General features: G+C 41.7%; 1 protein-coding gene across 35 annotated transcripts in view; it reads left to right on the top strand.

Annotated features, from left to right (window-relative positions):
• CAMK2D (calcium/calmodulin dependent protein kinase II delta) overlaps positions 1-12,671 on the top strand; it is a 124,443-nt gene that overhangs the window by 76,119 nt on the left and 35,653 nt on the right. For 24 of the 35 annotated variants that reach the window (XM_039551217.1, XM_039551226.1, XM_039551228.1 and 21 more), the window contains 3 exons: positions 1,407-1,472; positions 4,026-4,098; positions 9,714-9,816. In XM_039551217.1, coding sequence (XP_039407151.1) covers positions 1,407-1,472; positions 4,026-4,098; positions 9,714-9,816 — 242 coding nt within the window. Of the gene's footprint in view, positions 1-1,406; positions 1,473-4,025; positions 4,099-4,999; positions 5,073-9,713; positions 9,817-12,671 lie in introns of those variants that run through there. The other 11 variants (XM_039551222.1, XM_039551225.1, XM_039551218.1 and 8 more) reach the window with 2 other exon arrangements.

The following is a 12,671-nucleotide window of genomic DNA, read 5'->3' as shown; positions in this document are numbered from 1 at the left end:
TGAAATACAAACATTGATCTCTCATTCTCGTCTAGGAATTATTTATGTAAGCGCCTGTTTATGTGAAGAATTGCACATAGCTGTGCAAGTCTGTCAGCCTACACCATGGAACAGAAATGTTACAGGAAGGGTCTTCCTGTGCTGTGAGTCCACTCTTGTGACACAGGCAGACAAGTTTTATGATATTATTGAAAAGCTCATTAATCTTCATCTTACAAAGACTGCTTGAACTCTTCTCCTGATTTTAACCTTATATTCACTCATAGGTATTGTATGCTCATGTACTTTTGTACCAATATTATCTCTTACAACTCTCCTGTAGGGAGAGTCAGGCTTATGCTTCTCTTCAGTATTTATTTTCATCCCTCTTAACCTTTGTTTTGCCAAGCTAAACGGGGTTTGCATCTCTGAAGAGATCTGATGAGTGAGTGACGGGGTAGCCTGGTAACAATTTCTCTGTTCATGCCGCTCTTCCAGTTCCCTTTTCTGAGCATGAGTGACCAGAACTGGTACAATATGAGGAGGGATTTTACTGCTGCACTTGAGGACATTGCTCTCACCCTATTTCAGATGCAATCCAAGATTGTGGCAGCATCCTGCTCAGGGCTCATTCTGGACTGTGATTTTTGGGATATCAAAACAGTTTTATTTCTTTTTAATCACTTTCTACCATTAAACCACTGGTGGTCCAATGAGCTCCTGGGTATGCAATGATGCACAGCCACTTCTGTTACTGGCCCTAGGATTGTGCAGTTCTTCCCTTGTACTTAACTTAAGTGGTACTTTAATTAAGCTATTCCTACTTTCTCCACAAAGATGAATGGAAATTTTCTAGGAAAAATCTGCTGTTAAACTGTTTAAGGTACCCCGCTTCTACTGATACTTCCCTTCCAACTCAGTAACGCTCTTTCTGGCCAAAGCACAAAAAGCCAGCCCCTCTGGCACCTGGGTACACCTCTGTTGTGATTTGACCTACACTGAAAGGCCCTTTTCCTTTTTTAACATGGTTGTATTTTAGCATTTCTTATCTTTGCAGTTTTCAAATTATCCTGAACTGTTCTGAACTTCAGCCACAATTTTCCTTGCTGGTCACTTCCCTTTATCCTTGTAGTTTTACTCCTTCCTTTTGACATCCATACCTGATGTCTGGCATCTTGCCCAATACGCTGCCACCCTTAGTTTTTATTTTCTCTTTCTGATTGCACTTCCACCATATTCATTTTATTCATGTAATGATTTGGACGGACAAACCTTCCACTTTAGTTCCTGCACCTTGCTGCAAAACCTCTTGCATTTCTGTACAAATATTTCACTTACTCCCCTCTGACTTCTCCTTGTCAAGTTAATTTAAGATGTGCATTTTCACTTCTGAAATCTCCTTTTCCCCATCTTGCTTTTTGTAACAGAGTCACTGGAGGTGAATTGTTTGAAGATATAGTTGCAAGAGAATATTATAGCGAAGCAGATGCCAGGTAAGTAATTTGTTTTTCTAATGTTGCCTTTGATAATTCTAGGATAGTTACTTAAATATATCCTGGTGTTTGGCATCAGTTTCCTTAGCCCAGTCTGAGACTCTAGGATTTCTCCAGGAGTTCTCTTAGACTTGGAAGGACACAGTTGGGCAGTTTGAGCTCACGACTGCATGGTGGAGAACTCACGGGAAGTCTTGGTGTCTGCAGATCTGAAAAAGCTGAAAATGGATCTCAGTTTGTTAAAATGTTACCCATTTTTTCCTCTGCAAACTGGACATAACAGTTCAAGTAGCTCCTCCATGGATTCTTACATTTGCTGATGAAAGGTTGAAGCATAAGTTGGTCTTAAAAGAATTTTGCATTAAATATGAATTTTGTTCTCGGTCTAGAAGTGCTAACTTCCTTTTCCTATTTGAAAATTTTTGTTGTGTTCCAGCAATAAGCAATTACACTGTGCATCTCATAGTCTGAGCTCAAATATGAAATCTCTGGCAATTTTCTGCAAGTGCTTGTTGAAAAACTTGAAGAATAAGTTGACAATTATCATATTTTCTTGCATAAAGTATCAGGACCACTTATCTCATGTTTGTCCTCATATAATAATAAATCTTAAATATTCTCATAAAATTAATAATCTTAAACGTTGTGGTCAGTTACTTTAAAGACAGTATGTTCTACCATCACACTCTTCACAGAAATTGCTCTTGAAGTAAATTTAAAGAATCCTTATGTTTTTGTGTGTTTAAAAACACACCCCCTCAATGATACGTATTTAGTACATATAACTTTAAATTATGCCTTTACATTTGGAATTAATTGAGAGATGACTGGAAAGAATTAAGTGTTCCAAACAACAGTGGTTGGATAATAATGAACAGACAAGAAGTTACTCTGAGTATTAGGAAGCTTCCACTGTTTTTGCTCTTACTGCATCTGTAGGAATGGTAGAAACATCATTGCTTTAGACATTTAAATACAGAACAGCACATAGCAAAACACCCTGTAGGAAAAAAACCAGCATTAGGGATTTAGGTGGGGTGAAAGAAGAGGAGCTATGTTAAAAAAAATTTCAGATCATTTTTTCCTGCTGCGATTGAAGCAAATTTCTAATATTGATGCCAAAGGCCAGTATATGGTGTCCTTGTGTGTTTTTAAGGTAGTTGGGAATTATAAGGAAAAATTGCAGTGATGATTTTTTCCTGTTCTAGAATTATGACATATTGGAAGGGGCTGTGCATATATATGTGTGTATATATATAGAATATATATACACATTTTATATATTCAGTAAAAATTTGACCAAATAAGTGAAATATCTAGTTATGATGCATCTCTGTATTTTGTGTATTTTTATATAAATATATATATGTATATCCATATATATATATATATAAAATATATCGTGTGTGTGTGTGTGTGTGTGTATATCCCTCTAGAAATAGTTCCTGTTCTCTGTGGATGCCTCTCCCAAGACTGTCACACTGGTCTGCTCCTGCAAGCCCTTGCTCACGCCAGTAGTCTGTACTCAAACAGTGCAGTGAGTTGTGAACTACTTGCCTAAGAAAGGGTTTTCAGGCTTGGGCTCCAGTTACTGATTTATGACCATTCCTTCTGAGTTCCATGGTCAAAACCTTTTGGATGAGCAGCATCTTGACTACTCTGTATTACTTACCGTTACTCACTTGTGCCACAAAGATGTCTTTAAAAAAAAATTATAAGGTCTTGTAGTGCCAAAAAAAAATCTGAAAAAGTTCCAGTGCTCTAAAAGATGAATATTTTAGTTGTGCTTTTTGGCATCATAGACTGGCCAAAACTTGCAAACCTGGGCATGGAAAAATAGGTGCTAGTTCAGTTACTGGAAGCACCAAACTAAAACATTTGTCTAAATTTTAAATGTGGATTTTCACTTCCTGAGTTGACTCCTAACTAAACTAGAGCTGGACACTATTTTAAATGAAAATGCATGCCACCTTTTTGAATGACTTGGCTTTATTCTACTAATCGTTTTAAAGAAACCATTCGATTCAAAATGAAAAATGTTTTGCTTTTCCTAGCTTTTGACTTTTTTTGTTTCATTTGTTTTCTGTATATCATGTCATTTCTGAGCATTTTCTTGTTTGAGCACTTGTTGAAATGTTAACTTCACTACAAAAAATTAAGAAAACCAAAACATGCCAGTAATTGTTTTACTGCCTTCACTTTATTTTTCCTATAGCAGTTTTTGGAAACTGCAGAAAGCTTCCATACTGCTGAATTGAAGTACAGTCTGATGATTCTGTCTCATAAGTGTCATATGTTCCATGCTAAATGTCTTTTTTTGTTAGGTTTTGGGTTTTTATTTTGCTCTGGTTTTTGGATGTGTTGGAGCTGGAAATATCTCTGTATTCAACAAAGCTGTTGTTCCAGTTCAAAGTACAATCAAGACTTGTCAAGAGGTGTAAAATTGTTTTTGTTCTTTACCTTTTGCTTTTAAGTTTTATTTTATTTTGTATTTAATGTGATTATGTGCCTTTAAAATGTTCTCCCTTCCATTCTGCCCTTGTATCTTTGCAGTCATTGTATACAGCAGATTCTAGAAAGTGTTAATCATTGTCATCTAAATGGCATAGTTCACAGAGACCTGAAGGTCAGTATCTGGTGCCCATCAATTGGATATAACAACTTTCGGGTTTTCTTTCCGCTGGGTAGGGGCAGAGGGTGGGATGTCTGCGATGTTCCCTTGCCTATCCTCCTCACCCTCTGAACAACCAGTCCAACCAATAATGCATGACGCCTCTTTCCAGTTTGCAAGTCTACAGGCCTAATATACATCATGGCAAAAGGGGGAATGGTTGCCCAAAAAACTGTCTCGTGCGAAGACGCTGAATTTTGCCCACGCTGTGCCAGGTGCCGATGCCGTGCTGGGGCTGTCCCGTGTGGCTGTGTGGGCACAGGGAGGTGACCCCTGGCTGTGATGTATGTCAGCTTGCAGATGTGACCGCCACTGCTGTGCTGAGGCCCGGGGGGCAGTAGCAGAACGAGCGGCCGCACGCTGCTGCGCTCAGGTGTGACGAGCCCTCAGGCAAGTGCCGCTAATTGCCGGCTAAATTTGGCGGCAGGGAGCTAATTATTGACCTGGAGCACCTGGCTTGGGGGCTACCTCCACGGCCGCTGCGATTTCTAACCATTTCTACAATTCTTTAATACCTCTGTGAATGCTCTGAGTAAGGAAGGAGGAGAAAGCACAGAGGATGCCAAATATTTAATACGACCTTGAATTAGTGGCAAAATTTCTTTCTTTTAAAAGTTGTCACGGAAAAAGAAATTGGTGTTAAATTCAAACCAAAGCCAAGGCAGCCGCTCCGCCGCGTGTCTCTGAGGGCGGCGCGGGCACCGCCCGGCGGAGCCTGAGGCCGTCGTGCCCCGAGCGGGGCGGCGTGGGGCAGGGCAGGCCGGGGCGGGAGCGCAGCCACGCCCGGCCTCGCCCTCGGCCGCCGCCCCGTCGCCTGGTGCTGGAACTAACGGGCGCCCATGGTGTTTGCATGCAGTCATTGCATTCAGCAGATCCTGGAGGCCGTGCTGCACTGCCATCAGATGGGCGTGGTCCATCGCGACCTCAAGGTGAGTGCTGCTGCCCCGCCGCCCTCCCGCCGGAGCAGCATCCCTGCCCCGCAGGGCCGCCAGCAGCCGAAATGTAAACGCTTCCCTCTTGTTGTTTTTCCCCTTGGTTCATTTATTTTTACTTGGCTTCACCTACATGCAAGAGCAAGCTCGTTCTCCCCAGAGGAAATCTGTTCGAGACTGGCCAGTACCTGGCTGTCTAGCACTGGGCAGTACAGGGAGAACAGGAGGTGCTTTTCAAGCACTGCGTGCATTCGTTGAATACATGGTCTTCGTCTGTGTCATCCAGAGCTTTTGGGGCAGGGCGTGAGGGCAACTTCCCATCTCTCATCAGCAGAATTTGGAGTGCTTCTGGGAAGAACAGTAGCCTTTGCATGCCATGCATTTTAGTAACAGAAGGTCAGCTGCTCTGGGATCGCTGGCACAGAGACCTCTCTCCTCCAGATGATGGCTGGGCTGCAAAACATCTTTAACAAGCAGGAATTTCTACAGTGTTCTCACTACACTCAACTGAGGAGTTCAGTTCCTTCCAGACAAGCTTTAGTGTTGGGATAGAAACCTTTCTAAAGAAAACTCTGTGCTGAGAGAGCATTCCCTCTTTCTTAACTGTGTATATATCCAAATGGCTAGAGGCATCTGCTGCAGGAATGCTCTCTGCATTTAAAATATGTTGGCAAGGAAAGAAGTAAGTCAAGATCATTTTCTTTTACTGTGAGGCTCCAAGAGAGAAGGCTGTCCAGAGCTCATCGTAAGCTTACCTTTTGGATGAGGGAGAGGACTTCATTTGGGCACTTGGGCTTCACGATCCTCAAGGAAACTTAAGATGGTTTATTTTGAAATCAAATGGAGGTCTGAACTATCAGATCCGTTATGAGGCAGAGAAAAAATTGTGTGTGGGCTGAGGCAGCGAAACACGCTAATCCCTTGTGGCACAGCTTCTTGGGCTTTAGTTTTTCTTTCTGAATGAGTTCTGGGGAGCAGAAATTTCCTCCTAGGGTAAGAGTTTCTAGTGATTATCATGAGTAATAACATTGGAATCAGAATGCTGTCGCCTTTCTTGCCAACCTTCACTCCCAAACAAACTGTTCTTGTCTGACTTTATAAGGTCTATGTTGATGTCATAAAGGAACACGAAGGGGCTTGCTCCAAAAGATCAGAGAGCAGGATGAGTTGCAAAGATGTAGACCCCAAATTTTCCACCCATTTTGCACTTTGGGATTTTCCTGTGTCACAGTTGTACAACAGGAGACTGACAAATCTCTGTCCAATCTGTAAATCTTGCATGGCAGCTGGTTAACATGGAATGAGTTTAAATGGAAGGATGTCAGATTAGTCCAGCTGCTGCAGTGATTGCTGTCCACACCGTATATGCAGTCCTATGCTTCTAGCATCAAAAGGAATTTTAAAAACCAGGATTGTAGCTATGCAAGCTGATGGAATAAGGGATGTTTCCTATTACTTTTCATACTTTCACACAAAACAACTTTTTCTTTGGGAATGCATTAAATCCAGCTGTTGCCTGCTCCAGACCCTGTGTGGATTTCTTATTCTGGCAAATCCAGGATGAATTGAAAAAACAGTGTGAGAAAAAGTGTTTCTGCCAAGCTGTAGTGCCCAGTTTCATTTGTGAAAGTGAAAACTTGAGGAAGCAGAAAACCATCCTTCTTCAGTTACAACTTTGTGGTAAAAGCCAAAAAACCCAAAGAATTAATTGAAAGACTGTGGTGAAATCTGAGCAGAATGCCATGTGCTGAAAAGAAGATGCCAGGACCAGAACAGCAAGATGTGGAAGGTGGTTATGGGCTGGCATGGATCCTTAAATTGCAAAACTTGATGTATTTTTTTCTGATAACTCAGTCCACAACATGATGGCATGCTTGGGGGTGGGGAGATTTTGGATGATCTCATTTTATTTAACTTTACTTCTAGGCTGATTCAGTAGCAAACAGACAGGAGCTTTTGCAGCCTCTTATGACCTGCAGGAGTGCTTGTTGCTGCTCTGTTTGTAATCACTGGCATAAGTCAGAATGGTGGTGGATCCTAGACCCAGAAAAAAATTAACCTTTTAGTGGCAACCTGGCTTTACCAGCCAGTAAAAGTGACTTCTGGGTAGGAATTCCAGTTCTTGTCAGGCCAGCAGCATTCCTGCTTTTGCGAAACTTTTGTGATTTTGTGGCTGTGACCCTCTTACCTTCCGCCACAGAGTGGCTGCTCTAGGTATATGCAAGGAAAACTACACAGAGGCTTAAGTACTTGGTATCTTAAGGATTAAAGACCTTTGGAAAAGTATGGCCTAAATCACGTTAATTTATTTGTAAGCAATTTTAGCGGTTAACAGTGCCGTTGTGCATGCTTGGCTGCCACCAGTCACCGGGGAGCACAAGGTGACACCACTGAATCCAGGGAACAAATCTTGTGCTGCACTGTTCATGTTTCCCAAGTAATTGCACTCATTCCCAGTTAATGCATGGTAATTACCCACATGCCTCTGGCCAGCCTCAAATGGCTGCTGCATGTTGGCTAAGCACACAGTCCCACATGGCATGGCCCAAAAGGAGGCTCTTGTCTTTGGCATGAGAGTAAATCAGGAATTCTGGTGGAACGTACCTGTGAAAGTGGTACTCTGCAGAGCAAAGGCATGTAATGGAATAAAAAAACAGTCCCAAGAGGAAAACAGAAACCAAAAAAAATCAACCCAACAGAAAAACAAGCCAGCAGCAGAAAACACAAAACCAGTGTTCTGAGCACAATCACTTTTTGGGAAAGCAGTATATGGTCGGTGGGGTAGTGCTTGTATTTCATCCAAAGGGATGAGGCTTCTCACTGCTTTTGGCTTGCCTGAAGGTCACAACCAAACAGGATCATCCATTGCTTTAAGAGGTTTATACAAGAACAGGCATTCCAGGAATTAATTACTGTGAACTTCTCTCACTCTGACAGGAAACCTTGCAGAACTGTGTGACTGTGTGTTGAAATTAATGTTGTTAAATGGTCAGGAGTGTGACATGGCTTAAATCAGTGTTGATGAACCTAGAGAAGAGTCCTCAGCTGTGCACTCAGTATTTCATATAATGTAGTTGAGGCGGTTACTGACAATTTAAGTGAATATAAAGATTATATTTTTTTCTGAGTGCCCTTCATCTCGGTTTTTAAAACTGTGGAAATAGAAGATTCATCAAGTCACTATTGATGAAAGTTTTTTAATATTGTCTAATCTATGACAGAGCAACAAAGGGATGAGCAAGAGAGCAGCGTTGGTAAAGTGCTGAAAAAATGTTCCTTCACAGTCTGGTGAGAGGGGAAAAACCAAACCACCTTTAGGCTAAAGAGTTTGTCAGGGCCTGTTGTGTTGTTAATTAATAGAAGTATCACTGTGGCTGAGGCCTTAATTAGGCTCAAGCATATTTTGCTGGGTACCTGACATGTATTAAAGATAGCCTTTGCTGAAAGAGGTTTATGATCTTAATTGTTTCCAGCGTCAGTACCTGCATGGGATTAACTGCAATCGCATAAATAGTCCCTTGGAAGTGATATGATTGCTGCTGGGTTGAACATGGAATACGCCTCGAAAAGTTTGCAGGATTGGGGCCCCAGCACCAGCCTGGATATAGTGAAGTCCCTTGTCACAGACCACTGCAGAAATTGTTTCTGAGGAGTCACAGCAATAGCTGTGAAAGTGGGGTTTTGTCATTCTGTAAATGTAGAACAAAGCCTTTTTTAAAAATTATGGGGATTGGAAAGAAGGACATGGCAAGAAAATGCTATGAGGGTCGCAGTTCTCTGAAATAATCTATTGATTTCTACAGTAGTTTATTAGTTGTATTTTTAAAGCAAACATTCCTACAATAAAGTTGTCTTTGGGCAGTTTACACTTGATGTATTTGCTAACTGGAGTTAAAAGGATTTGTTATGATCAGTAGAATGAACACAATTGTTATGTTCAAATCCTTTACCTTTAATTGTGCAAGCGTACTGTAGCGTTTCATTTCAGATGTGACCAACATACCCTCTAAAAAAACAGCAAAGTGGGAACTTTCACTAACTAACATTGTTATATGTAAAGGTTCTCTGCAGGCACAAACGTGGGTATGCTGGTTTTGCTGAAGGATTTGCAGTGTAATACACCTGCCCTCTAAATACAGATACGATCACAGGGCTGTTATTGTTGGGATGTCATGCAAAACATTTCTGTTTGACAGTTGTAGGTGCCTGATCCTGCAAACTGCATGGGCTAGACTAGTCATCAATGAATCCCTATCTTCTGGGAGTTTCCTGCCTCATTTTTCCAGCAGTGAGCTCTTGGGAATCTCTGACCCATCCTGTCACACCAGCGGGTGTCACAGCTCCTTACGCCCATTCTGGCCATCCTCCTTCTCCGCACGCTGTCCTTAGTCTCGCTGGTATGGGCTCATGAAGGCTCGTTACAGGTCTGGTGGTTCTTTCCAGATAGGAAGGGGAAGTGCAGTTTTTGAAATCTCATGGAGAAAACTCATGGGTTTCTTCTCTTTTTCACTCCTCTAAGTATTTGTTCTTTTCCAGACTACCGTAACTTTAAAAAAAAAAAAAAGTGAAAACCTGTCAAAAATTTATTTACTTATCTTTTTGTCTCACTTTCTTATTTTTTTCTCTCTCTGAATAAAGCCTGAGAACTTACTTCTAGCTAGCAAATCCAAGGGAGCAGCAGTAAAACTGGCAGACTTTGGATTGGCTATAGAAGTCCAGGGAGAACAACAGGCTTGGTTTGGTAAGTAAATGCCGTTTTTTCCTCACCATTTGTTCAGTGTAGTGGTTTAGCCTCCCAAACAGCCCCACTCTCACCCCAGACTGAAACGTGCAGCTGTGTGAATCCTTGAGCCTAGAAAGCCTGGGTTTCCTCATTCCTAGCTTGTCCTAGCTTCTGTCAGCCTATAGATTTGACTTAGGTGCACACAACCCCTTCTCTCCCACTTTCTCCCAGGTAGCTAGAGGCAGGAAATGTGGGCGTAGAGCCTGGGGGGGAGACAGGTGGTTTCCCCTCAGGTGCTCAGGTGACTGAGGAATAAGACAGTAAGGTACTGCTGCTGAGTGTACCTGCCCAGTCATCAAAACATTTTGTCTGAACTGGTCTCTGTCAGCTGGAAACACCTGAAATTTTGGAATGTGGCTTGAATGAAAGGGAAGATAGGGGGGATTGAGCACCTGAGGCTGTAACCAGACAGTAATTACAGATTGCTTGTTACGGTTAATAGATGCCCCAAGGAGAATGGTGGAAAATATTTAATACTGGTAATTTTAAACAATAGTGCGTGTACAATTACGATACACGTGTCTCACGTGCCACCCTCTTTGAACAGATGTGAAGCATGGGGAAAAATTGGTTGTAAATCCCAGGTGGAAAAAAATACAGAATAAAATATTTATAGCAGCTGCCTAGTCTCCCTTAGAGCAGCTAGAAAGTGCAGTTTGAAATGGAACAAAGTAGTTGTGAGCTTGGAACAGAAGCACAAAGGTTTTTATGGGCAGTGAGTTGGGAGGCTCTGTTCACAGCTGTAAGTACGTGTCGATGCACAGGCAGTACCATTGGACATATGTTGGCATCTTTATAAGCCAGCCTGTTGTTTTAAATCCAGCCTTTTTATAAATGGATTTCAGTAATCCACAAAAGATGGAGATTGCTCTTGCACATCAACAAACAGAGCAGTACAAAAGGAGTGGAACAGCAGCAAGGCAAAACACAAGTGGTTTGTGTTTTGACAATGACAAAAACATCAGGTTAACAGGAAGCAGCTCAAGAAAAAATCAGCAGATTGAAGTTGACTTCAGGGGTATTTTCTGTACGTAGTGTACCTGCAGGTGATGCAGGGCAGGTTGCAATGCCCTGTAAAATTTTGCACTATATTTTTTTGTCATTTGGTTCTTCTGAAATGCTTGGTTTAGACTCGTAGCATCATGAGAACTTGGTAGAAGGGAATAGAATGTCATTAAAATATATATGTAAGGAAGAGTCAGCAAGATAATGAGAAGAAAGTCATCTAATGGGGCTCTTTCCTTAAAAAAAAAAGTGTTACTCCATAAGATGAGCGGGTTCTGTACCTTTTTGGAACTTACTCTGCGAAACTGGTCCAGAGTGGGCCGAGTGCCTGCCTTCAGCTTCAGGGACTGCATTAACAGGGCAGAACATGAACACCAATGCACTGGGCATTTTGAACTTTCTCACTTTCTTTCAGAAGATTTTTCTGCTTTCTGCTGGCTCCTGCAGCACTTAGTGACTCATGGTGTGCTCTAATTCTAATTATAGCTCTGCATCAGTCTGTTTTTCTTTCTTTTTTCTTTCTTTTTTTTTATCCTTTTTTTGTGTGTAGTCCTCTGGTGTGACGGTCCCTTTTCTGCTTGAACCATGGCTGTGCCTCAGCAGGAAACTGGCTCGAGCTCTGGGTGTTTGAATAGAACCAGAATACTTTCCTGGTTTGCATGTTTGCAAAACAAACTTGTTCTCTGCCTGTTTGTAGAAAGCGCTACAGGGTTTAGTTGAAACCTGCCACCCGCTTAGCAGGTGTTTAATGTACTGGGAAGGTGTCAGGCAGGTTGAGCTCAGCAAAGCACGGATTTTGTTTTGGGCCTCTCAGCACTTAGAGAAATCATACAGGGATAGGAGTACAAGGTGATGCAATCTCTTCTAGACACTTCACAGTCACAGTTTCGAGCTTTGCAAGTTGCTTTAGCTAAAGGAGTTACTACAAGTAGCAACACCTTTCTGAAAAGTACACACTTGTTTGGGGGTCCCTCTGAGCAGTTATAGAATAACCTGATAAATAACAGTTACCTATTTCAGTGTGTTCTTTCTTGTTTACTGAAATCAGGGCTGTGTACCCTTCTGTGTTTGCTGCTTTAAACCACTCACAATACTGGGGAGAGACTATTTTACTAGAGCATGTAGTGACAGGACAAGTGGGAATCACTTCAAACTGAAAGAGAGTAGGTTTAGATCAGATGATAGGAAAAAATTGTTCCCTGTGAGACTGGTGAGGCCCTGGTGTGGCTGCCCCATCCCTGGAAGTGTCCAAGGGCAGGGACAGAGTTTGAAGTAACCCGGTCTAGTGGAAGGTGTCCCTGCCCATGGTGGGGGTTGGAACAAGATGATTTTCAAGGTCCTTTCCAATCCAAACTATTCTATAGTTCTGTGTACTAAAATTGTACCAATTATTTCTGTTTAGACCTATTTTGTATCGTCATTGAGAGATAAGGTTAGCTACATACTATATTTGTTTTTGCTTTAAAGTTTATTTTCAAGTCTTGCATAGTAATGTTCATTTAGCTGTGGTAAGTTTTAGAGTCAAGATGACTTTGGTTCCCCTTTAAAATGAGCACTGCACTCAAGAAGAGATGTGAAACAGCACTCTATTTAAAGCTACTTAGAACATCTATATTTCAGCTTCTCCAAGGAGCTTAAGATGTGTTTCCTGTGTGATAGTACTCCTTAACAATTCATAGCTTCCATATCAGGAGACTGCAAAAAACAAGCTTATTTTTCATGACCATATTTTAGCTCTTTTCTCAGTAGAATATACAGAATTTCCTCCTCCCACTCCAAAATAATTGGCAACTGCAGGGCAAAGGCTT

This window comes from Corvus cornix, chromosome 4 (assembly GCF_000738735.6).
Source record: "Corvus cornix cornix isolate S_Up_H32 chromosome 4, ASM73873v5, whole genome shotgun sequence".
Classification (NCBI taxonomy): Eukaryota; Metazoa; Chordata; class Aves; order Passeriformes; family Corvidae; genus Corvus; species Corvus cornix.
The sequence above is the reverse complement of the archived record's forward strand: the minus strand, read 5'-3'. Positions and strand labels throughout refer to the sequence as shown.